The following is a 26,398-nucleotide window of genomic DNA, read 5'->3' as shown; positions in this document are numbered from 1 at the left end:
GGGCTTAGATATAAGCGGAGAGGTGCACTCTGTGGGGACAGGGGGCTCTCATTGGTTTTAATTAACTGGCTATGAGTACACGACAGAGGTTTTTACAAGTTCACGGCTGACATCACTCAATTTCTGCCCTCAGATTTTGAATCTAAGCCAGCAGTTCGGTGGTTGCTCAACAGCATCAAGAACTGCTTAAATGTAAGTCAAGGGCACTGTCAGGCTTACTTTTTGATTCTTTTAACTTTTCAAGTATTTAAGGCAAAAAGCGATTGTCTTTCCATTCCTACTGGGCATTTTCTAAGGGGCCCTGGGCATCTATTTCCTGCCCAGCTCCCTGTCCTGACACAGAGGGGCATCCTAGGGCTGCCCTGGAAAGCCGTTCTCCCGTCTCTCTGCTCTGTTTGCTTTGGAGTTTTATCAAGGAGCGGCAGGATGGGAGGCTCTGCTGGATGCTGGCGATGTGAGGCACATCCCCCTGACCTTTCTTCCAGCCAAATAGCTCTGATAAGTGGGCAGACCTTGAGCCTAGAGACCCACAGACACACTTGGACGATTCCTGCAGAAATCAGTGAGGCAGTCTCCTCCCAGGGGCTCGGCGCCTGGCTCCAGAGGCAAGGCAGCTGGCCCGGACGCTGACTGCCCAGTGCCACAGACATGGCCAACGGGACCAACGCCTCTGCCCCATACTACAGCTATGAATACTACCTGGACTATCTGGACCTCATTCCCGTAGACGAGAAGAAGCTGAAAGCCCACAAACGTAAGTCTAAACTAGGGAAGCCGGCCCGACAGAGGCTGGGGGTCGGTCCAAATGACTGGCCACTCCCAGTTTTCTCTGCATTCACTTATTAACTCCAGTAGACATCACGGGAAAGCAGCAATGTGGCTAGTTCACTCGTAGATATAAATGAATGGGGCCGGGAGAGAAATTGTATCTGTTAACTTCTGTAATAAGCTTGGAATTAACCTACTAAGTCACGAAGACACTTTGGAAGCAGAATTTTTATTTTTATTTTATTTTATTTTATTTTGGAGATAGGGTCTAGCTCTGTGGCTTAGGCTGGAGTGCAGTGGCGTGACCATAGCTCACTGCAGGCTTGAACACTCTGGGTCAATTAATCCTCCTACCTCAGCCTCCCAAGTAACTGAGACTACAGGCACATGCCACCACGCCTGGTTAATTTTGTGTATTTTTTGTAGAGACATGTTATGTTACCCAGGCTGGTCTGGAACTCCTGGCCCCAAGTGATCCCCCCATCTCGGCTTCCCAAAATGCTGGGATTACAGGTGTGAGCCACCGCACCTGGCCAGAGTATTCTTTTAAAGACAGATTTCTTGTTTAATTTGTTTGGGGCTCCAATAAGCTGAGCGAGTTTCCTCAAATTAGAGATTTGCCTTTTCCATTGTCTGTATTTAGATTTGGGACAGTTATTCTCTCCATCCCTAAGATGCAGGATTTAATAATTTTTACTAAAACGCCAACGTACATTTCATCATCATGGTCTCAGCAAGGACAAACCAGCATGACTTTGCTTCTTTTTGCTCATCTGCCCTCGGGTTCCTTATCTCTTGGCTAACATGGCATGTGTGGACAATCTTCTCTGAGGAGTCCAGTTACCCGATCACAATGACAAATTAGATGAGGAAGTGAGCACGAGAAACAAAACAAAAACAAAGCCTGGGAAGATTGGGTCTCAGCCCTGGAAACCCATGCATTACCTATCCCATAGGAAGTCTTGGCTTCCTTGGGTTTTCACTCACTATAATCACATACTGTCCATCAAACAGTAAATGCAGGGTTGGGTGCCATTGCTCACACCTGTAATCCCACCAACTAGAGAGGATGACTTGAGGCCAGGAGTTCGAGGCCAGCCCAGGCAACACAGTGAGACCCCATCTCCACACACACACACAGAAAAAGTAAACACAGGTCAGGCATGGTGGCTCATGCTGGTAATCCCAGCACTTTGGGAGGCCGAGGTGGGTGGATCACTTGAGGTCAGGAGTTTGAGACCAGCCTGGCCCACATGGTGAAACGCTATCTCTACTAAAAACACAAAGATTAGCTGGGTGTGGTGACACATGCCTGTGATCCCAGCTACTCGGGAGACTGAGGCACAAGAATTGCTTGAACCCAGGAGGCGGAGGTTGCAGTGAGATGAGGTCACACCACTGCATTCCAACCTGGGCAACACAGCAAGACTCCTTCTCAAATAATGATGATGATAATAATAATAATAATAATAATAATAATAATAATAATAATGTGTTTGCTTCCAAAGTATCTTCATTTCTTAGGAGGTGAATTCCAAATTTATGACAGAAGATAACAGACACCATTTCACCTCTAAGCCCCTCAGGGTGTCAGGGGTCCTTGACACCCACAGACAGAGATACTTCTTGGGGTCTTTTTTATTCCTATTTGTGTCACAGTATCCCAGTCTTTATGTTTTATTTGAATGTAATTTCTATTTTCTCTGGAAGAGAAGTTTGGGGCTAGACAAAACTCCCCCTACTCCCCACAACACACATAAGAATGTTTAAACTCCAAATAGGTGGTTGTTGAGTTTTTTTCTAGGGAACCCACCAGGAGGCAGGGGCTAGGCAGAGGCCAGGCATGTGGACTGCTGAGCCAGTCGACTGGATTCACATCTTGGCTCTGCCACGTCCTGGCCATGTTTCCCTGGGCAGGTCCGTTACCCAGGCTAGCCAGATTCAAGCAGAGAGAATGAGAGCCCCCCTCTCAATGAGAGAACTGTTGAAAATATGAGGTGGTCTTTAATTCACCATAAATAAGAAAAATGTGGCAGATGGTAATATGTGCTCCATACAGAAAAATAAAACTGGGCTGGGCACGGTGGCTCATGCCGGTAATCCCAGCACTTTGGGAGACCGAGGTGGGTGGATCACGCCTGAGGTCAGGTGTTTGAGACCAGCCTGGCCAACATGGTGAAACCTCATCTCTACTAAAAATATAAAAACTTAGCTAGGCATGGCGGTGGGTGCCTGTAATTCCATCTACTTGGGAAGCTGAGGCAGGAGAATTGCTTGAACCTGGGAGGCAGAGGCTGCAGTGAGCTGAGATCGCACCATTGCACTCCAGCCTGGGCAACAAGGGCAAAACTCTGTCTCAGAAAAGTAAAAAATAAAACTAGAGGGGGCAGCTAGGGAGAGCAGGGACCCAAGGAAAGATTGTCACTGTGAACAGGGCACCAGTGAAGGCCTCCCCAGGGTCCCTGGGAGGAGGTGAACCATCACGATGGCACCTGGAGGAGGTCTCAGAAGAAGCCTCCCATGCAGCAGGAATAGCAGGGCAAGAGCTCCAGGGCAGGCGAGCACCTGGCATTTTCAAGGAACAACAAAGAAGTTGCAGTGACTCTCTCTCCCTCCCCTCCCCTCCCCTCCCCTCCCCTCCCCTCCCCTCCCCTTCCCTTCCCTTCCCTTCCTTTCCCTTCCCTTCCCTTCCCTTCCCTTTTTGTTTGTTTTGTTGAGATGGAGTCTATCTCTGTCGCCCAGGCTGGAGTGCAGTGGTGCGATCTCAGCTCACTGCAACCTCCACTTCCTGGGTTCAAGCGATTCTCCTGCCTCAGCCTCCTGAGTAGCTGGGATTACAGGTGCCTGCCACCGCACCAGCTAAGTTTTGCATTTTTAGTAGAGACAGGGTTTCACAGAGTTGGCCAGGCTGGTCTTGCACTCCTGACATTGTGATCTGCCTGCCTTGGCCTCCCAAAGTGCTGGGATTACAAGCATGAGCCACCGTGCCCAGCCAACTCTTTTCTTATATTTTTGGAAACTGTTCTGAAAATATCTTTTTTCTTTTAAAATGGAAACGAGTTTATTATTTCATCATTTAATGCAATTTATCAGTCAATAAGGAAAAGAACAAAAGAGTATAGGCAAGGATATGAAAAGACAGTAGCCACAGGGAAAACTCAAATGGCCCACAGAGAGAAAAAATGTCCAGCTTCACAAGTGGCCTGGGAAATGCATGAGGAGAGAGTCATGAGAGAGCACTCCACAACCACGGGATTAGCAAAAATTGCAGGATGGATATTCAGCCAGGACAACATAGGAAGACCCCATCTCCACGAATGAATGAATGAATGAATGAATGAACAATTAGCTGGGTGTGGTGGCATGTGCCTGTGGTACCAGCTATACAGGAGGCTGAGGCAGGAGGATTGCTTGAGACCAGGAAGTCAAGGCTGCCTTGCAAACCTAGCTAGTGGCACTGGTTCTTTCCCCGCCTCATAGCTTCACCACTCACTCTTAAATTTGAAGAAATATCTGAGTCACTTTAGTTACCAAAGCAAATGTCCAGTCCCATGAAATACATTTTTAAAATGTTTAAACACAAACCATCCTTGAATTCCACTCAAAGTTAGAGCTTCCTATTTCCCCAGCATGGTGAAATGGATGCTTTTCCTTTATTAGATCTGCCAGCTCCTTTCTCTGTTCTCAGACCAACCCCACCTGGAGTTGCTCCACCATCCCTTTAGCCTACTCCAGACTCTGAGCCTGCCCTCCCCTGAGGCCCTCTAATGTGTCTTGCACTGCACGCAGCTTTCCCTCTGACACCAGGATGGCAGCCCCCTGTCTACTCTGCTGCCACCAACTGCTGAGCCTCTTGCTCTGGAGATTTTCTGGAGCACATGCCAGACTATAGCCTGACTCAAGGTCAGGGAAGTGCCTCTGATACGGTTTAGGTCTGTATTCCCACTCAAATCTCATCTCAAATTGCAATCCCCAGTGTTGGGGGTGGGGTCTGGTGGGAGGCAATTGGATCATGAGGACAGATCTCCTCCTTGATGCTGCTCTTGTGATAGTGAGTTGCTGCTTATGAGATTTGGTTGTTTAAATGTGTATGATGCCCCCCCACCGCTTCCTCCTGCTCTGGCCATGTGAAGATGTGCCTGCTTCCCCTTTGCCTTCTGCCATGACTACAACTTTCCTGAGACTCCTCAGCCATGCTTCCTGTACAGCCTGCAGAACTGTGAGCCAGTTAAGCCTCTTTTCTTCATAAATTACCCAGTCTCAGGTATTTTTTTATAGCAGTGCAAGAATGGACTAATGCAGCTGCCTGCCCTCTCCAACAGAGTAAGAGTTGTGGGAGACTCCACACGCTGTTCTATCATCTCTAAAAAAAAAATTATTCAGACCCAAGCATCATGAAATCCAATTTTAAGTAGTTGGCACCTGCCTTGGTCTGCTCAAGCCAATATAACAAAATACCATAGACTGGGTGGTTTAAAAAACAGAAATTTATTTTCATACACTTATAGAGGCTGGAAGTCCAAGATCAAGATGACAGCAGATTCAGTGTCTGGTGAGAGCTCCCTTCCTGGCTTGAAAATAGATGGCCACCTTCTTGCTGTGTCCTCTCATGGCCTTTCTTCAGTGGGCACAGTGGGGGTGGTGCAAATGCATTCTGTGTCTTGTCCTCTTCTTAGAAGGACACTATTCCCATCACGGGAGCACCACTCTTATAATGTCATCTAAATTTCATTAGATGAGGACCCACCTCCAAATACTGCCACAGTGGGGATTAGGGATTCAACATATGAATTTTGGGGGGACACAACATTCTGACAATAACACCATCTTTGGATTGGATTTCAGTCTTGGGTTTCAGCTAAAGCAGCCAGAGAGAGTCTACTATTAATATTAGATAGATAGAGATACAGGATCTCACTGTATTGTTTTGTACTCTGTTCATATTGACCTCATAATATTTTGTTTTCCCATATCCTTAAATACTCTTTCACAAAGACTTTGCATGATGTTATAGAAATTTGTATCTTTGAACATACAGGGCATTTCCAGGATTTTGCTATGGTAAATAATGGCCTTGGTGAGAGTGAAACTTCTTCCACTGTTGTGTGTTAAGTGAAGCTGTTCTGTGTACTTTTGTTTTCAGTATTAGAATTCAGATAAGTTTACTGAAAAAAAAATCTAAAACAGACAGAAGCAAAATTCTGTGTCAGGCAGTCTGAGGGATGCTGTTCCATGTCTTCATGGGTGGGGTGAGGTGAGTGTGAGTCAGGTGAGGGTGGACAGAGGTCATACTGCAGAAAGCAGGTGACTGCCTTTGTTGACTTCCTTGCTGATGAATTCAACTTTCTCTCAGCTGGCCAGTTCTTTGGAGCCTAGGTCTCCTCCCCAGTCAAACAAATCAGAATAACATCACACCCTTGTTCTGTAAACCTTCTCTGCAGCAACACACATCCAAGACAGGAAGAAGCTGAGTGGATCCCAGGGCCCAGGGATGCTTCAAGATGGAAATAAAAAGGCAAAGCTCTGGCTTAGATGTTTTCGCTAGGCCATGCGTGGTGACTCATGCCTCTAATCCTAGCACTTTGGGAGGCCCAGGTGGGTGGATCACTTGAGGTCAGGTATTCGAGACCAGCCTGGCCAACATGGCAAAACCCCATCTCTACTAAAAATACAAAAAATTAGCTGGGTGTGGTGGCAGGTGCCTGTAATCCCAGCTACTCAGGAGGCTGAGGCAGGAGAATCACTTGAACCTGTGAGGCAGAGGTTGCAGTGAGCCAAGGTCATTCTACTGCACTCGAGAGCCTGGGCAACAGAATGAGACTCCATCTAAAAAAAAAAAAAAAAAAAAAAAAAAGATGTTTTCACTAGAATGCCATTTGGGCAGCTGGCTAAAATGTGTGAGGCCAGGCTGGGTTCAAATCTTGTTCAGAGTAGAGGAGGAATCAAAATACAAAGAATATGCAGGGTTCATGCATTAACCTAACAGGGACGATGGAATTTTTTTTTTTTTTTTTTTTTTTTTTTTTTTTTTTTTTTGACACAGAGTCTCGTTCTGTTGTCCAGTCTGGAGTGTCGTGGCATGATCTCGGCTCACTGCAATCTCTGCTTCCTGGGTTCATACCATTCTCCTTCCTCAGCCTCCTGAGTAGCTGGGACTACAGGCGCCACCACCACACCTGGCTAATTTTTTGTATTTTTAGTAGAGATGGGGTTTCACTGTGTTAGCCAGGATGGTCTCGATCTCCTGACCTTGTGATCCACCCACCTCAGCCTCCCAAAGTGCTGGGATTACAGGCATGAGCCACTGCGCTCGGCCCAAGGAGGATGGATTTTAAAATTTTTGTGTTTATGCTCTGATATGATTTGGATCTGTGTCCCCAGCAAATCTCATGTTGAATCGTAATCCCCAGTGTTGGAGGTGGGGCATGGTAGTGGGTGACTGGGTCGTGGGGACAGAGTTCTCATGAATGGGTTAGCACCATCTCCTTGGTGCTTTCTCATGATAGTGAGTGAGTTATTATGAAATCTGGTTGTTTAAAAGTGTGTGGCATCTCCTCTTTCTTCCTCTTGCTCTGGCCATGTAAAGTGCTGGCTCCCCTTTTGCCTTCTGCCGTAACTGTAAGTTTCCTGAGGTCTCCCCAGAAGCAGAAGCTGCCATACTTCCTGTACAGCCTGCGGAACATGAGCGAATGAAACCTCTTTTTTTATTTATTTATTTTTTAAATAAATTACCCAGTCTCAGGTATTTCTTTACAGCAATGTGGAAACAGACTAATACATACATATGCTGGAATATGTCCCATCATGTTTGGGCAGATATTTGGAAACATTTAGAGATTTACATATATATATTTATATGGAGCAATCAGCGCCGAATTGAAGGCTCTGGGCTGCCCTTTCCCAGGGACTGCTCAAAGTCTGGTATGATTTTGTTGCAGGCACTTGACAGGGATTTTGCCCTTGTGATTTTCAGACAGGGCTTCTGACTGTTCCAAGGAAAGGTTAAGAATCACTACCTTTCCTTGAAACTGTCATCAAGGTGGAAAATGCAAATCTGTTTCCTGCAGCCCTGCCTTAATTGACTAATTACATGTTTGATCTTCATCTGTGCCCTTTTCAGAGGAAGAAAACCAATCTTACAGCAGCAATACAGATTATTCTAACATAGTGAGTCTCCAGACACCAGCCTAATGCTCCCTTTCAGAGAGTAGGATGGGCTGATTTCCCTTGAGTAGTACCTGGCTTAATGCTCTATTATTTACCTCTCAGGTCAATATACCTCCTTCCCTTTAGTTATGGGTTAAGAAGAACCGGTCACAGTCCATATTGACCTCCGCTGTCACGCTGGTTCAATGAGACAGTCTGTTCATCTGCTTCTCTGAGCATTGGAAGCAAGAGAACAAAATGACACTGCCAACCAATTTCTCTGTACACAATGTAGAAAATTCGAAGTACAGATTAAACAAAACAACTACATATGACTCTTTTTCTCTCATTCAGAGCAATCAATTTCAGGCCTCAACTTTAATTGCAGCTTCAAATTCTTCAGCAAATGATCATTCCCACGGGCATGACATAAGTAGTGAAAGTAATTTTTAAACAAAAGATACCAGAATGTGTATCTGCGAATGAATTTCCATCAAGGTAGCACTAGGGGCAGGTGCAACGCTTGAATGACTCTATTATTGCTCAACAACTTCTTGAACTGATGTTGCTGGGTGGCCACAACACATTCTAGGAAACATTTGTGGTGATAAATTGTGTATCTCTTTTAAGAGGATGAAGTTTCTTTTTGGAAATAGTTAAGATTCACCCAGAAACAAATCAGGTTAATGAAATGGGTGATTAAGCTGGTTGATACCATCTGGATGTCATAAATGAATTATCTCACAACGTAGCAAAATTGTGTCTATGTGTGACTCCTTGAAGATAATTCCAAAAGAAGACATCTGTAAGTGTTTGATCAATACATGTGTTTTAGTAAGAATTCTATGACTCCATGGTAGAGAGAGGATGATTATTTTGACGGTCACTTTTCATTTGGATTTTTAAGTTTTGGTACATTCATGAGAAAGTCCGTTTCTTTGCTGACTTGGTAAAGAAAATGGATTACAACTAACAGAGTACCATATGAAACAGAAGTTATTTTCTCTCAGTCTACAGGACTGGGCTGGTGAGGTGGCTCCATGGAGTCCTTAGGAACTCACATCCTTCCAGCTCATTGCACTACCATCCCTGGGACATGGCCACCCTCATCCTCATGTTGCAAGACACGTTCTGACCATCACATCCATGTCCAGGGAGCAACATGGAGTAAGGGAATAAAAATGGACACACGATGCTAGAAGTCTAGCAATCCCTGGAGGGAGGCTTCTAGAAGCTGTCCTGTGATGACTCCACTCATATCACATTGGCCAGAACCTTATCACATGGTTCTCTGAAAGGGAGGCAAGGAAATGTAGTTTTTAACTCAGGCGGCCATGTGTCCTGCTAAAAGCAAGGATCCTATTACAATGGAAGCATACAAGGAGCCGACCTTAGAGTTGACAGCTAGTAACCTATGCCACAATTCCCTCTTTTTATTTTTTTGAGATGGAGTCTCACTCTGTCACTCTGTCACCCAGGTTGGAGTGCAGTGGCTCGATCTCAGCTCACTGCAACCTCCGCCTCCCAGGTTCAAGCAATTCACCTACCTCAGCCTCCCGACTAGCTGGGATTACAGGTATGCACCACCATGCCTGACTAATTTTATTTTGTATTTTTAGTAGAGACAGGGTTTCACCATGTTGGCCAGGTTGGTCTTGAACTCCTGATCTTAGGTGATCCACCAACCTTGGTCTCCCAAAGTGCTGGGATTACAGGCGTGAGCCATCGCACCCCACAATTCCCTGTACTCATATCCGACATTTGGGTGCACTTGAAGGATACAATGATATTACTTGCCACAAAATCCTCTTAACAGATAATAATTTTAGTTCTATTTATAAATTGTTTCATAAACACAGAACAAGAAATGGTGCCATTAGCATTTATGTAGATGTTTTATTTAATTCTCCTAACATTTAATTTATGCTTATGTAATTCTATATAAGTAGTACCTATTTAATAGGTACTACTATCCTCAGTTTACAAATGAGCAGATTCAGAGGTTAGCCAGGGAACACCCACCTCCAGAGCCTGGGTTTTTAACCACATTATTATTCCCTAATAAGGAAAACATCTTTTTTTTTTTTTAAGACCAAGTCTTACTCTGTCACCCATGCTGTAGTGCAGTGGCACAATCTTGGCTCATTGCAGCCTCCACCTCCTGGGTTCAAGCAATTCTCCTCCCTCAGCCTCCCGAGTAGCTGGGACCACAGGCACACACCACCAAGCCCGGCTAATTTTTGTATTTTTTTTTTTTTTTTAGTAGAGTTGGGGTTTCACCACGTAGACCAGGCTGGTCTCGAACTCCTGACTGCAAGTGATCCTCTTGTCCTGACCTCCCAAAGTGTTGGGGTTACAGACTGAGGCACCACGCCCAGCCACATCTTGATTTTCTACTGGAACTCTGGAACCCAAACGTTAGTAGAGTGAAGAACGGAGGAATGCTAGAACTGTTTATTTATCAAAACAGAAGTGCCTACTGTAAGAAGGAGTCCTTCGATTGGATTAATTTGTTAACTCGATGAAAATCCTCCCAAGGTGAAGTGCAGCCTGGCCATGCCACCCAGAACCTTTCCTGTCACTCCGCTGCCGATGACTAATTCCCCTCATTCCAGCAGTGTGGACCCAGAGGGGAAGGGAAGAAAGGAAGGAGGGAAGAGAGGAGAGAGGGAAGGAAAGGAGAAAGAACAGGCAGGGAGGAGAAGGGAGGATAGGAGAGAGGAGAGGAGGTAAGTTTCTATGGCTGGACCAGTTTCATTGTCAACCCAGCCTGGGGCTCCCTGTTGGGAAAACCAGCTTAGGAATGTGTAAATATTCCTGACACTAGAGAGTCACACAGCTCTTGCTTTTGGAATGAAATGTTCTCTCCAAGCACTCGGGTGAACCTTCAGTAGGAAGAGGAAAAAGAATCGTATTCTCTTGCCTGTTTTTTTCAACAGAACGTGATGAAAGAGGTTTTAGTACCGAAAATGACTAGTGGCGGAGGATTGCCTTTTGGTCTGACAAAACTTAAACTCCACTTATCTGAAGACACTGTGTTCTGTGAAACCTGTCACCTTATTTCTTGCTCAATATCTGGGGATGACGACAAGGACTCAGACAAGTGTCAGTCTGGGGAAGGGGGCTCTCAGGTGCTGAGTTTGAAGCTATTCCTTTAGATCCCTGGTAGAACTTACCTAGGTGCTATAAGACCTGAAACCCTGCACTATTTTTAGGAAGGAAAAAGAGCATTAGTGTCTGCAGAAACCTAAAATATCCCTACAGAATAAAACTTCCAATCACATTTTCTGACAGCATATGTACTCTTACACTGTAAGGGTTGTAAAATAGATTGTGACTCTTGGGGAGTGTAGGACAATGTACAGGGGGTGGGCAAGGAAGGCTAAGAGAGTCAAAAGCTTCTTTCAAAAGTCCTTAAGCTGGCCAGGCGCAGTGGCTCACACCTGTAATCCCAGCACTTCGGGAGGCTGAGGCGGGTGGATCACAAGGTCAGGAGATCGAGACCACCCTGGCCAACTTGGTGAAACCCCATCTCTACTAAAAATACAAAAATTAGCTGGGCGTGGTGGTAGGTGTCTGTAATCCTACTCAGGAGGCTGAGGTAGGAGAATCACTTGAACCCAGGAGGTGGAGGTTGCAGTGAGCTGAGATGGTGCCATTGCACTCCAGCCTGGTAACAGAGCAAGACTCTGTCTCAATAAAATAAAATAAAATAAAAATTCCTTTTAAACTTAGGACACACAGTCCAATCTCATTTCCCTTTCCCCAGGAATCCAGAGGTGCCCTTAAAAAGTTCACTGTTCTAGGGCACGGCATCAGCTCCTGAGCTCAGAGACAGGGAGGAGCGACGTGAGAGCCAGCCTGGCGGTCTTTGCTGTCCCTGCCCCCACGGAGTGTAAATGCCAAGTTGCTGCAGATTACAAGGCAGTAGATGCTCATGATTCTTTTGCAAGTACTGTGCCTTTTCATTATACCCTGTTTTGAGGGGGATTTTTTTTTTTTTCGAGGCAGTGTCTTGCTCTGTGGCCCAGGCTGGAGCACAGTAGCGTGATCATAGCTCACTTCAGTCTTGAACTCCTGGCCTCAAGTAATCCTCCAGCTTCAGCCTCATGAAAGGGTAGGACTATAGGCATACACCACCATGCCCAGGTAATTAAAAAAATTTTTTTTTGTAGACACAGGGTCTTGCTATGTTGCCCAGGCTGGTCTCAAACTCCTGGACTCAAGTGATCTACCTCCCACCTTGGCGTCCCAAAGTGCTGGGATTATAGGCATGGGCCACTGTGCCCAGCGCATTATACCCTGTTTTTAATGTTAAATTTTAGGGTCCGAGGTCACCTCTTATGAATCCTCAGTTTTTCCTTCTATCTCTCAGGGGTTGTAGATGGCAGAGATGACACCCTTTGCTCAAGTACCAATCTTCACCCTAGAGACTCCTCCTCCGCCTCTGTGTACATTACTCTCACTCTATTCATTCTTTCAGTGGTTTGTGCATTCTCTTACTCATTTACTGACAGCGTTAGTGCTGGAAGCACTGCAGAAGTTCAGAGGAGGAGGTTGGGGGGAGTTAGCAGTTTCTCATGTGCTGGTTTAGCCCCCTCTGAATCCTGAACAGTGCCTCACAAAAGGTGCTCAGTGAATTCTCGTTAGGTTATCATCCTCAAGTAACCCTTTTTGGTGACACACGTAGGTGTCTAGAATATCCCATCTTGTGGCATTTGGCATTATGCAGTTGGTCTGGGATGAGACACTCGCAGACCCGAATTACGGCCGGACTGCCCACAGCCACAGACAACCACCAAGCAAAACTGTGGTGCTGGAAAGTAGTTCCATAGCAACTGGCCTGAAGTTCCCAAACTGGAGTCTGGAGAAGGGGAAAGGCCCCTCCTGGTCTGCCAGGTTCTTCCACCCAGGGCCCCAGGCAGGCTAACTGTGTTTCCTGGTTTCCTTTTCCCCCTTCAGCCTCAGGCCACAAATCCAGCCATCGTGCTGGTGGCAAAAGTGCTTTCTCCTTCCTGCCACAGCCCCTGAGATGAGACTTTCTGCCTGAGAGAGGGACTTGCTATTTCCACCTTACCAATCCAGGCATGAGCAGACCTAGGCTAACTCCTGTAGAGCGGAAAGGGCCTCTCCGCCAGTGCGCTGCAGCCCAGCGCTCATCCTTCTTAAGAGTATCAACTCTTGGGGTCTCTGAAGCTGTTCCACCAACAGCCCCGGTAGGCGCTAGATCCCTCCCGGGGGCCCAGGAGTCCTTCCTAATACTCGGAGCTGCCCACAGCCCTCTCCTCTCCCTCCCATCCTTCAGACCTGTTCCTCTGAGCACCACTAGGAGCTGGGCAAGCAGATGCGTGGGGTTGGGCGGGGGGCGGAGTGGGGGAAGGAAGCTCACAATTCCGTTCAATGTTTCTTCTTAACAGACAATCACCCTAAACAGACTCCGTGGCCAGCTGCCCTGAGGAAAAAAAACAACGCTTCTTGGCTTCTCTGTTCTTTCCCAAAGTGATTGTTAATGGGATATCTTCCCCATGGTAACAGCTGAGAGGCTGGAGGACAACTGAAACTCAGGGCCCTCATTCCACAATACCCCGGGACTCCTTACTGCCCCCCAGTGTTGCTTTATGTCAACACCAACCCAGCGCTGAGATGCATCTCCTCCTCCCGCAGATTCCATCGTGATCGCCTTCTGGGTGAGCCTGGCTGCCTTCGTGCTGCTCCTCTTCCTCATCCTGCTTTACATGTCCTGGTCGGGCTCCCCGCAGATGAAGTGAGTAACAAGGGGTGTGGGTCTCTGGGTCACTCAGACGCTCTCCAGTGAGTAATGGTGCAGGTCGAGTATCCCTCATCCAAAATCCTGGAGACCAGAGGTGTTTCAGATTTGGGATTTTAAAATATTTGCATTGTACCTACCAGCTGAGCATCTCAAATCCAGAAATCTGAAATATTCCAGGGAGCATTTCCTTTGAGCCTCATGTCAGTGCTCAATACGTTTCAGATTTTGCAGCGTTTCAGAGTTTCGGATTTGGGATGGTCAACTTATGTCCCTACAATGGAATAGTATTCAGCAATAAAAAGGGACGGAGTTCCGATCCATACTGCAACATGGGCGAACCTCAGAAACATCATGCTAAGTGAAAGAAGACAGACACAGAGCTGCATGTCGTATGACAACTTTCACACAAAACATCCAGAGTAGGCAAATCCACAGACAGAAAGCAGATTAGCAGCTGCCTAGGGCTGGGGGGAGAGCAGGGAAGGGGGAATGACTGCTGATGGGTTTCTTTTGGGGATGATAAAAATGTTCTAAAATTAAGCTGGGCACGGTGGCTCATGCCTGTAATCCCAGCACTTTGGGAGGCCAAGGTTGGTGGATCACTTGAGGTCAGGAGTTCAAGACCAGCCTAGCCAACTTGGTGAAATCCTGTTTCTACTAAAAATACAAAAATTAGCTGGGCGTGGTGGTGCACACTTGTCATCCCAGCTACTCAGGAGGCTGAGGCAGGAGGATTGCTGGAACCCAGGAGGCAGAAAGGTTGCAGTGAGCCGAGATTGTGCCACTATACTCCAGTCTGGGCAACAGAGTGAGACTCCATCTCAAAAAAAAAAAAAGTTCTAAAATTAAGCCAGGCACAGTGGCTCACACCTGTAATCCCAGCACCTTGGGAAGCCAAGGCAGGAGAATCATTTGAGCCCAGGAGTTCGAGACCCTGTCTCCACAAAAAATATTAACAAATTAGCTGGGCATGGTGGTATGCACCTGTAGTCCCGGCTACTCGGGAGGCTGAGGCAGGAGGATCACTAGAGCCCAGAAGGTCAAGGCTGCAGTGAGCTGTGATCACGCCACTGCACTCTAGCCTGGGTGATAGAGCAAGACCCTGTCTCAACAAAAAAGCAAACAAAAAGTTCTAAAATTAGATTGTGGTGATGGTTGCACAACTCTGTGGATGTACTAAGGACCACTGAATTGTACTCTTTAAATGAGTCAACTTCATGGAATGAAAATATATCTCAGTAAAGCTGTTAAAGAAAATGAAGCCAACTTGACACCATGGGCACTAAGTCTTGCTGGCCAGCTCACCAGGAGCATAAGAACCTTACCTTTGGCCAGGCGTGGGGGCTCACACCTGTAATCCCAGCACTTTGGGAGGCCAAGGTGGGCGGATTGCCTGAGGTCAGGTGTTTGAGACCAGCCTGGCCAACATAGTGAAACCCCGTCTCTACTGAAAAAAAAAAAAAAAAAAATATATATATATATATAAATATCCGGGTGTAGTGGTGCATGCCTGTAATCCCAGCTACTCACGAGGCTGAGGCAGGACAATCTCTTGAACCCAGGAGGCGGAGGTTGCAGTGAACCGAGATCGCGCCACTGCACTCCAGCCTAGGCAGGAAGGACGAAACTCTGTCTCCAAAAGAAAAAAAAAAAGAAAAGAAAAGAAAAAAAGAAAGAAAGATCCTTACCTTAGGTACCTATGGCCTGCATCTGTTATTGGATGCCTGCTGTGTGCCACTAAATTGGAGGTGAAATCCAGTTTTAAGAAGTAATTGGAACCCAGCTTGTTTTATGTTTTATGTTAATTCTGTTGTGCTAGAGGATTGGCTGCCACATCTAATGTTCCTTTCTAGGCTAATCAGCCCTCACAGCTGCTGGTCTCCTAATGACTGTTCTTAGGAGGCACCCTGTATTTTGCCATCGCCTATGCAAAGAGGGCCTGTCCAGTGGCTGGCCCATGCCCTTGGAAACGTGTGGCCTGGCGAAAGAGCTGGGACTGGTCAGATTCTTGTCTTTGGAATTTGGAATCTAGACTCTGAGGGATGGACCTGGTGTCTATGGGGCTGCACTGATTGGTCCAGGAGGAGGGCTAGGGCTGGTGCCATTATGGACTGTTACGTCCATTACAGACGGAAGTCTTGGGGACTGGAAACCCTCAGTGTAGGAAGCTGGTCAGCAGAGAGATGAGCTGAACTGTGCTGAGGAAGAGCTGAGTGGCCTTGGACCCCCTGAGCCAAAGTATCCCACACCAGGTCCCACGAGGAGCCGTGGACTCGTGCATTCGCACAGCATCTTAGTGTTTTCTGTTGCTGTAACAGAATACCTGAGGTTGAGTAATTTATGAAGAAAAGAGACTTATTTAGCTCATGGTTCTGAAGGCTTAGAAGCCTAGGAAGCATGGCATCGACATCTGCTCAGCTTCTGGTGAGGGCCTCGTTTTGCAAAAAGATCTAATTCAGTCTAGAGAAAAAAACTCATTACCCCTTAAAGGCCCCACCTCCCAGTGTTGCCACACTGGGGACCAGGCCTCCACATGACTTTTGGTGGTGACACATCACACCACAGCCCAGCGTTACCTCGAAGGGGCCTCTGATTCTCCTCCCCGCCCCGCCTGCCCTGCCCACGGTGTCTCACCCACCAGGGCTACCCTTGCCAGGCCATTTGTGCTCACCTTGGTCACATATGGAAGGTAGCTTTACAGCAATGAAGAAATTCATTCAATTTTTTTTTTTTTTTTTTTTTTTTGAGATGAAAGTCTCGCTCTGTCACCCAGGCTGGAGTGCAGTGGCATGATCTCGGCTCACTGCAACCTCCGCCTCCCATGTTCAAGCTATTCTCTTGCCTTAGCCTCCTGAGTAGCTGGGATTACAGGCACCCACCATGACGCCCAGTCGATTTTTGTATTTTTAGCAGAGATGGGGTTTCGCCAAGTTGGCCAGGCCAGTCTCAAACTCCAGACCTGTAATCCTAGCACTTTGGGAGGCAGAGGTGCGTGGATCACCTGAGGTCAGGAGTTCGAGAATGGCCTGGCCAACTTGGCGAAACCCGGTTTCTATTAAAAATACAAAAATTAGTTGGGCATCGTGGCTGGTGCCTATCATCCCAGCTACACAGGGAGGCTGAGACAAGAGAATCGCTTGAACCTGGGAGGCAGAGGTTGCAGTGAGCCAAGATGGCGCCACTGAGGTCAGGAGCCACCTGACCTGAAATCTGTTCTTCTCTTTCAGTTTTTAGAACTCACATTCAATTTAAGCACATTTTTACACCCGAGACACATCTGAGGGATAAACGAGTGATGTCACCTTTCTTTTCTACTCTTCTGAGATGACCTGCAGCCGCCCTGGGTCAGGGAGTGTGCAAGGATCGTCAGTAATCCTCCTGGTACAAAGCTCCCTGGCCTGGTCTGGCAAGCCCAGAGGCTGCCTCCACCGTGCCCAGCTCCCTGGGGGGCACAGGCCTTCTGGGCTATTTCACAGGGGCAAACTGATGACACTGTACGTCCTGACCAGCTACAGGGCTCACTAAAGAAAATGCTCTCAAGGCACTTGGTAACATTCCTGGAATGCTCAGGGCAGCAAAGTGGATCCTTAGCAAGATTTAGGAGTCACTCCATGAGGAGCTGACCTTCCCATGAGGAAGGGGAGGAGGGAGGGCATTCTTGGGCGAGTGCCATCTGAAAGGACAGCCTCTGCCCAGTGGGCTCATCACTTGGTACTCTTCATTCGTGCCAGCGTTGTAACCACATTTAAAGTCGTTTTATACGTCACCTCATTTCATCCTGAGGCTATCTGTGAGCCAATACTGTCCCATTTTACAGATGACGTCAAAGGCAGCTGGGAAGTGGTGGCCAGAGCTCACTCCAGATGGCCATGTCCACTGCCCCAGCACTTTCTGGGCAGGAGAATCCACCCAGGGAGGACGCTTTTCTTTCTTCTCTTTTCCTCCTCTTTTCTTTTTTTTGAGACAGTCTCGCTCTATTGCCAGGCTGGGGTGCAGTGGCGCAATCTGGGCTCACTGCAACCTGACACCTTGGTTCAAGTGATTCTCCTGCCTCAGCCTTCCGAGTAGCTGGATTACAGGCACGCGCCACCATGCCCAGCTAATTTTTGTATTTTTAGTAGAGACGGGGTTTCACCATGTTTTCCAGGATGGTCTCAATCTCCTGACCTCGTGATCTGCCTGCCTCTGCCTCCCCAAGTGCTAGGATGACAGGTGTGAGCCACCATGCCTGCCACAGGGAGGACGCATTTCTAGCCAAGTGTATTAGTTTGCTCTCAGCTGCTAATAAAGACATATCCGAGGCTGGGTAATTTATAAAGGAAAGAGGTTTAATGGACTCACAGTTCCACATGGCTGGGAAGGCCTCACAATCATGGCAGAAGGCAAAGGAAGAGCAAAGCCACATCTTACATGGCACAGGCAAAAGGGCATGTGCAGGGAAACTCCCCTTTACAAAACCATCAGATCTCGTGAGACTTATTCACTATCACGAGAACAGCATGGGAAGACCCGCCCCCGTGATTCAATTACCTCCCACTGGGTCCTTCCCACGACCGTAGGGATTATTACAATTCAAGGTGAGAGTTGTGTGGTGACACAGCCAAACCACATCACCAAGGTACAAGCTGGCTTGGGCTACGGATATAAAATGAGGTACACTCAGATACAGGGCTAGATGGGAGGTCAACCTGCTCCTCCAACGCCCCCATCCCCTCCATCCTAAATCAATATAGGAAGAAGTGGCCTCCAGGAAAAGACCTGAGGCCTAGTTCCTGACAAAGCACCTCCTCTCATTCTGAGATCTCTCTACAATGGCCACCTTGGTGAGCTGGCTGACCCTTCTCAGGAATTTGCCTGTGTGGCCTTCCCTATGGGGTCTGGGCAGATGGCAGGTGTGGCAGGAAACCCCCAAGCCCCACAGTACGGACTGTTCTGCAACTTTGACGCCTGCCTCCCACTCCGCTCTGTTCACAGGAACAGCCCCAAGCACCACCAAGCATGCCCCTGGAGTCACAGCCTCAGCCTCCAGCTCTGCATCCAGAAGTGCCTGCCGTGCCACAGGGAACCCCTGGGGACCTCACAGGCTCAGGCGCGTTCAGTGGAGCCAGGGAGCAGAACTGACCCTGACCAGCTGCTACGACAGGAGAGCTCCTCCACCTTGCCCCTTGGGATTTTCCAGACCCACCCCACTCTCCTCTGGGAACTGACCCTCAATGGGGGTCCCCTCGTCAGGAGCAAGCCCAGCGAGCCTCCCCCTGGAGACAGGACCTCTCAATTGCAGAGCTGATGTCAGCAGATCGTGGCCATAGCTGAGTAAACTGATGAAATCAAGCCAACCTGGACACCTCCGTTCTTTGTTCTTCTTAGAGGCTGTCTGCATGTAGCGGAAAGGGCACCTAAGGTCAAGCGCGACTAGAGCAGGAGCATCCTATGCCTTTGACAAAGATTGCAGTGGTCCCTCGAGGGCAGAGGTCATCCCAGGTGTTGCTGATTTTATTGAGCACACTTAGCCCGCTTGCTTATGGCTTGTTTGCTTAGGGAAAGAGTAGGAAAATAAAATATATGTAAATCCAGAGGAAAACCTGTTTGCTTACTATGCCACTTTACCATTACTGTGTAATGTGTTATCAGCCCTGAGTTCACCTGGTCCTTCTGTACCTTTGTTAGGATGCTGGGTAAGTTCCCATCCAAGCTCCACTGGCACCCTCCGGCTCCCCCAGATGTGATGGCATCTGCCCTGCCAGGTCAGCTCGCTGCAGTCAGGGGACCCGAGTCTCACCTTCAACCTGCCCACAGCCTTTCAAAGACAGAGCCCAAGGAAGTCTCTCCCCTGGAGGGCAGGCAGCCAACGCCTGTCAGCAGCCAGGCCCGGTAAGCAGGGCCTATGCTCAAATGCTGTCACAGAACACAAAGAGCCCTGGAAGCCGGCAGGAAAGGTCTCCTTCTGGATGTGACTTTATGTGACAGTGGATCTGGGACCCTTGAAGGATCTAGTCCTCTAGTGCCCAGCAGCTTTGTTCCTGGAGAGGAGACAGCATCACACTGCAAATCCCAGAAGAGCCATGTGTCCCCTACAGCTTTCCAGCAGCAAGTTGGTAGGTTTTATTTTTAAAAAACTGCCCCCCGCCCCACTTATTTCTAATTTAGCATTTTATATTTTAAGTCAGGTGAAGACCATGTACCATCTATTCTCCATGGGATGAGATTCCCTTCCTCCACGCTAAGTGACTGGAAAATACATGGACAAGGTCAGGGCAGTGGATTGAGAAGGGAGAACAAAGACAAGCAGGACTGATGAGCTCCAGAGATGCAGAAAAGAAGGTGAGGTGCTGAAAATGTGTCCTCACTTGACTGAGCTGAACTCGGCTTTGGAGCACTTGTCGCCACCTGACGTAGCATGTATTTGACTTGTAGGGCCCTAAGAACCTGGGAGGCAGCTAGGCCTGGAGCTGGGGATGAAGCTGTGGAAATCCATCCCACCTGCTTGCTGCCCCTCCCCACGCCCCCAGAGGCATGGGGTTCAGGGATATTCCCCAGACCCGTGTCCTTCCAGCCAATGCCCTCTGCATGAACGAGCAGAGGTGCCTAGAACCAAAGGAATCCCCATCGACAGGCCTCGGAGAGGGGGATAAAGGTTAAGGGGAACCAGGAAGAGAATGTTTTGCTGGAGCAGTGCTTGCCTGAGTCCAACTTGGATCTAAACATCGGATTTCAACTTCAGGACAGTCTCAAATAACAGCGTTGTAAGGTTTATTTGGGTAGGGAAGGGGGACAAGTGAGGTAACTGATCCTTGCTTTGTAGACAATGCAAGACAATTATTTGTGGTGAAGGGACTATATGCCAACAAGTGTTACTCATGCTTTAGTTAAAACTTTAAGTCACCTAAAACAAACAATTCTAAAGAACACTGGTAGAAAATAGGGGCCGGGTGCGGTGGCTCAAGCCTGTAATCCTAGCACTTTGGGAGGCCGAGACGGGTGGATCATGAGGTCAGGAGATCGAGACCATCCTAGCTAACACGGTGAAACCCCGTCTCTACTAAAAAATACAAAAAAAAAAAAAAAAAAAAAAAAAAAAGCCCAAAAAACTAGCCAGGCGAGGTGGCAGGTGCCTGTAGTCCCTGCTACTCGGGAGGCTGAGGCAGGAGAATGGCGTGAACCTGGGAGGCAGAGCTTGCAGTGAGCTGAGATCCGGCCACGGCACTCCAGCCTGGGAGACAGAGCAAGACTCCGTCTCAAAAAAAAAAAAAAAGAAAAAGAAAATAAAAGTGTAAATGTTTCAGACAAAACCAAGGCATTGTCAGCGTGATGTATGTTATATGGCAAATAAAACAGACACGTCCTAGGCCACAGAGCAGACCCCAAGAGCCCCAGGTATGCAGGAGAGTTTTAAAGGAACAGACAGAAATTTTAACTGCGAAAACCACGAAATTTCATGACTGTCAGCTACAACACCAACTAATATATGACCATTAATAGTAAAATTCTGACCTTTAAAATAAATGCAGGCCTACGTGGAACAAAAATAGCCTCTTTAACAATGGAAGGAAAACACAAAAACCTTACAAAAATAGACATTTATTAACAAGCATTCATAAAATTCAAAATCCCCTCTTTGAAGTATAACTTTAAAAATTACAGGCTGTGTTCTCAAAGCAGAGGTCAAATCACTTTTACACTTTAAGGATTCAGTGTAACATCTTTTATTTAATAAAATAATTAACAAACATTGGCAGAAATTAACTTATTCAAAAAGTCATACTAAACTTTGTTATGACTTTTTATAGAAAAATAAACTTTATTTTATTTATTTTTTTGAGATGGAGTCTTGCTCTGTCACCTAGGTTGGAGTGCAGTGGCACAATCTCGGCTCACTGCAGCCTCCACCTCCCAGGTTCAAGCGATTCCCCTGCCTTAGCCTCCCGAGTAGCTGGAATTTCAGGCGTGCACCACCATGTCCAGCTAATTTTTGTATTTTTAGTAGAGATGGGGTTTCACCATGTTGGGAAGGCTGGTCTTGAACTCCTGACCTCAGGTTATCCACCTGCCTTGGCCTCCCAAAGTGCTGGGATTAGAGGCATGAGCCACCTCACCCAGCTGAAAAATAAAATTTAAACATATCTCTTCGTTTTTATAAAAAAAAAACCTGATACCTTTTGACATTTCAGCTTTAACACACATGAATCTCTTCTGCATTCAGAAGTGCCTCAAACTTGAGCTATTTCCTGTGACGAGCTCCAAGCCCCTAGAGAGGAAGGGGCTGGGCTGACCTGGCCTGACGAGGCAATGGATGGGCCTCATGGCCTGGAAGTTCCTACATTCCCTGCAACTCTGATGCGGGGCACACACAGGCCCGAGTTTATCATTTACTGGCCTGTTCAATAAAGTCCTCTCGACTTTTCTTGTCAGAGAACTGAGTCAATGTACTGAACCTGTTGTTTTCCATGCCTTCTCCGGAAACCCTTGACTCAACCAAACTTCTAGAAGCCGGTGCTGTGCTTGAGGCTCTGGTCATCAGGGCGCAAGGCGCTGGCCAGTAGGAGTCAAGCATCTGAGGCTGCACTGGCGACATCCTTGCAGAGCACCACGATGGCCTCCTCTTCACTGCTAGGAGCATCATCTGCGGCCTCACACACCATCCGGATGTGGGCTAAGAGGGTGTCAGGCTGCTGGGCCCCCAGCCAGATGTCCTTTATGTAGAGAGACACCAGGAATGCTGCGGAGGCTGAACAAGAGCAGGGGATAGGCCGTCAGGATGCACACCTGCTCAGCTCGAAAACAGGTCATCCTGCCCACAACGCAATGGCTTTGCCAAGTGCCCAAATAAACCGTGCGACAGGCCTGTGCAACCCAAGGTGAGCAGACCGATACAACAACTCATTCTGCCTTTGCTTAACTTTTGTGTTAATCTTTTTTACTAAAAAATTTTTTTCTTTCTTTTTTTTTTTAAGAAAAAGACAGGTCTCACTCTGTCACCCAGACTGGAGTGCAGTAGCGTGATCTCAGCTCACTGCAACCTCGACTGCCTGGGCTCAGGTGATCCTCCCACCTCAGCCTTCAGAGTAGCTGGGACTACAGGCATGTGCCACCACGCCCAGCTAATTTTTGTAGAGACAGGGTTTCACTATGTTGGCCAGGCTGGTCTCAAGCGGTCTCCCCACCTCAGCTTCCCAAAGTGCTAGGATTATAGGTGTGAGCCACTGTGCCTGGCAAAAATTTATCTTTCTTCTGATGAACATGTGTGGATCCCCTCAAAAAGCTGTTACAAGACAAGTCTCTTCCTGGTTTTGACCGTCCATGCCAAGAATGAGACTGAAGTTTGAGAAAAACCTCCCAGAATCATTTCCTACCATTTCCTCAGTGGCACGGGTAAGGAGGAAGAGAAAGCTTTGCAGGCAAAAAGGCTCAACTCCCCAACTGGGGCCAGACCAGAGGGCGAGGTCGCCCCTGCTACCAGGTGAGTCCACCCACTAGGCTGCTGGCCCCTCCCTCCCCTGCACCCCCACATTCCTCCGTGAAAGGACAGCCCTCTGGGTTACCACACCCACCTCCCTGGAGCTCTAACGGCCCCCTGGAGCCTGTGCTACTCACTCATTCACACTGCTAGGCTCCTACCTAGTGACTGCCAAGTACACAGACTGCACATGGGCACATTTGTATGCATGTGAAGCTACATGTGCACACACACGCACACACGCAGCTGGCCACACGTGAAACAGAACTCGTCATGTGGCTAATGGTTGGAAACCAACTGCCCCGTGGGGTGGAGGGATGCCAAGGTTCTGTGGTGCCCTCTCTGCACTGTCAACATAACCAGCACCAAAGGTTTCCCCTGCAAGTGAAGACAAAGACTTCCTTCCCTTCACATTCACTGCCCAGTGGCAAGTTCTCTACAACCCCAGAACCGTAAGAGGCCACCTAAACAGGCAGAACAGCCAGCTGAGGAAGTCGGCAGAAACCTAAGCGTTCCAAGCACAGAAGTCACTCCTGCCCCAGACCCACTTCTGCATCCATTTCTTCAGCCTCCAACGAAAAAACCAGCCTTACCTCGTGTGGCTTCGTCCTTCTCACTCAGAGAAGACAGGCAGAGAGCTTCCATGGCTGGGTGGAAGGGGCTCCCTGCCTGGCCCTGGGCGGCCACCAGCTGCAGCATGACCAGATTGAACAGGCAGGCCACCTCCTGCGCAGGCCCCGCCAGCCCCTCGGCCCCACAGAGCCGGCTATACAGCTTGAATATGCTGCTCCTCACAGCACCGTCCTTAAGGAGGTCAGCCACGACCACAGGGTGTGGCAAAATGTGGCTCTTAAGCCAGCTAACCAGTCCTGCAGCCTCTGCCCTGCTGAGCGGGTGCTCGGCCACCGACCGCAGCACCCAACTGACTGCCAGGGAAGCGGCGGCATACACGGGGCCTGGTGCATTGCTCTCGGGGCTGGCTGAGTCCACAGGCTCCTGAGTGGGGTCAGGAACAGGGATCACTGGTCCCCAGTAGGTCAAGATGGACCTCAGGAGGCCCTTGCATGTCTCCAAGGTAGATGCCATCAGCTCAGGGTCGGCCATCTCCTCTGCCTCCCCAAGCCTCCTCTTTCGGCCCCGTGGGCCTTTGGCTCGGGCTGGCAAGACAGGCTTGTTTTTATCCTTCAGCATTTCTGTGAAATGCACAAAGAGAAGGTAGTGAGACGGGGGTCCCTCCTGCCCACACAGATCCACATGTGGGGAGGTGTCAATGGGGGACAAGCAGGGCGGCTTGCATGTCCTGAGCACCTGGCCCTGCTCCCACGTCAGGAGCCTGGTGAGTGCTTGATGTTTCACTATGCCTGTCATCACTGTTGTTATAACCAACTCATTAATCCTCACACCATGAGGCAGGCGCCATTACTGTCCTCTTTAAACACAGGGAATCAGGGCAGCATCAGAGCTTCAGTCCAGGAGGCCTGGTTCCAGTCTTTTCCTTAACCCTGTACTACAGGATGAGGTGGCAGCAAGTAGCTCATAGCCACCCCCAGCCTCTTTACAAGTGGGCACCCTGACACTAACGTAGGTGAAGTGACTTCTCCAAAGACAGACAGCTAGTCAGCAGCTGGGCTGAAACTCAAAGGCTGCCCAGCTCCCCCTCCAGGGCTCCAAGATGGATGTGTCCCATCTCTGAGCCTCATTAGCTTTGGAAATGTGGCTGAGAGGCAGAGAGAGAGGGAGAGAGAGAGAGGGAGAGGGAGAGAGAGGGGGAGAGAGAGGTGTTGACTACTCTGGGCCAGTCTTGGGTCCTGACACTTACTCATGAGCTCCCGGGCTTGGCCCTTCTCAATGGCTGCTCTCAGGTCTTCCTGGAGCTTGAGGTCTCTTTCAATGAGGCTCCACTTGTGCAAGAGGACAAGGACATCCTTGGTGGAAAGCACTGTCTCATTTACAGTGAATCTGTTCATGTCCTTGAAGGCCTGTATGACGGTGGCCCGGTACCTCAGCACAGACTCAAGTGTCCCGAAGAAGTTGGTCAGCTGGATGGGGGCCAAGGTGGGCCTGTTTGGGAGCCAATGTTACAGACTGAGCAAAGGCTGCCTCCCCAGCCTGGCAGGCAGCACTGCGGCAGCCTGATGACATCACACACCCAGAGGTACACACAGTTCCTCCAGGAACCAGCTTTTCCTGCACAGCAGACATCTAGCATGGGCCCCCAGGATGCAGAAAAGAAAAAAGTGAGCCACTCCAGCAAGGCACAAAGGGGACCTGGAGTATGATCTGCACCCCAGAGGCACAGAAGCTTCCAGAAACCCTGGCTAAACAGGGTGGCCAAACACACAGCTTGAGTTTGGCCACCTCAAACAGCCAGGGTGCCAAGAGCCTGCGAGGGCTCCACTCTGGGCCTGCCCATTTCCCTTGCCTCGCTGACCACCAGTCTGAAGTGAGAAAAACTCAGGGAGGCCCTGGAACAGCGTCATCACCCACGGCCAAAACCTGACTGATGGCCACCAGGAGGAAACAGATCTCTCCGAATTCCAAGAGAGTTAAATCCTGTAACATTGCTTCCACACAACTGTAAACGGAAAACCAGTATTTTACATAGCAATTGGTTCTTAGACACCAGCATGTCTTCCGGCAATTCCTACATAGGAAACGTTGACTATCCAGCATGGACTTAACAATTTAGTTTTAAACAATACAAAACAAAAGGCCTTGTTCTTTATCAAGACATTTTTCCTTCTGAGATTATAATCCTCTTGCTATCAACCTTCTGGTTCCGGTTAGCATCACTTGGCTCCCAAATCAGAAATAATGAGTGCACACTGTGTATTTTCTGTAACATGGTAGATTCGGAGGGAAACTTAGCTCTTCCGAGGAAACCAAAAGCATGACTCCAAGGGATCGGGTGAAAATACTGAAACATTCAAGAGAATTCATGGACAATGAGTCTTCACAGGCTAATATAATGAAGGCAGAGGCAACTTTGGGAACACCCTGTCTTATGTTAGAGTCATAGAAAATACTTTCTTTCTATGAAACATCACTTGATTCTAGTGTTTGAATCACAGTATCAAGGTAGATGGCTCGCCAGCTAAAAATGACCTCAAACAATGCATATTCGGGTTTGAAAAGTACGTTAAGTTCTCAAGGCCTTGACAAGAAGCCTTATAAAGTTGAAGGGGAAAGAAAGAGCTAATGAAATAGATGTTCTGACACTACCTACACCTGACACTGGTACTCTGCCCCAATCCACAGCA

General features: G+C 48.2%; 2 protein-coding genes across 3 annotated transcripts in view; one reads left to right on the top strand and one right to left on the bottom strand.

Moving 5' to 3' along the window:
* Positions 1-236: 236 nt before the first annotated feature.
* MRAP (melanocortin 2 receptor accessory protein) lies at positions 237-19,257 on the top strand. 2 transcript variants are annotated; one of them, XM_007965000.3, is made up of 4 exons: positions 646-754; positions 10,178-10,452; positions 13,579-13,678; positions 18,659-19,257. In XM_007965000.3, exons 3-4 carry the CDS (start codon positions 13,650-13,652, stop codon positions 18,969-18,971), a joined length of 342 nt encoding a protein of 113 aa, XP_007963191.1. In that variant the 5' UTR covers positions 646-754; positions 10,178-10,452; positions 13,579-13,649; the 3' UTR covers positions 18,972-19,257. The 2 variants fall into 2 exon arrangements, with proteins under 2 accessions (XP_007963186.1, XP_007963191.1); XM_007964995.3 differs by lacking the exon at positions 10,178-10,452 and having other exon boundaries at positions 237-754.
* Positions 19,258-21,246: 1,989 nt separating this feature from the next.
* The window catches only part of URB1 (URB1 ribosome biogenesis homolog), a 79,301-nt gene continuing 74,149 nt past the window's right edge, over positions 21,247-26,398 (bottom strand). Inside the window, exons 37-39 of the mRNA XM_037990628.2 lie at positions 24,958-25,199; positions 23,732-24,331; positions 21,247-22,409 (exon numbers count right to left, since the gene is read on the bottom strand). Of these exons, the coding sequence (XP_037846556.2) occupies positions 22,228-22,409; positions 23,732-24,331; positions 24,958-25,199 (1,024 nt within the window). The 3' untranslated portion in view covers positions 21,247-22,227. The remainder of the gene's footprint in view (positions 22,410-23,731; positions 24,332-24,957; positions 25,200-26,398) is intronic.

The sequence above is a fragment of the Chlorocebus sabaeus genome, chromosome 2, assembly GCF_047675955.1.
Source record: "Chlorocebus sabaeus isolate Y175 chromosome 2, mChlSab1.0.hap1, whole genome shotgun sequence".
NCBI lineage: Eukaryota > Metazoa > Chordata > Mammalia > Primates > Cercopithecidae > Chlorocebus > Chlorocebus sabaeus.
Note: the sequence above shows the minus strand (reverse complement) of the source record. Positions and strands in the feature narration are given on the sequence as shown.

Bases quoted from the DNA above. Each gene is read 5' to 3' on its own strand.
- MRAP (XM_007964995.3), top strand. From the start codon at position 649: ATGGCCAACGGGACCAACGCCTCTGCCCCATACTACAGCTATGAATAC. The intron at 755-13,578 runs GTAAGTCTAAAC...CTCCTCCCGCAG, and splicing joins GAAGCTGAAAGCCCACAAAC to ATTCCATCGTGATCGCCTTC. The intron at 13,679-18,658 runs GTGAGTAACAAG...CTCTGTTCACAG, and splicing joins TCGGGCTCCCCGCAGATGAA to GAACAGCCCCAAGCACCACC.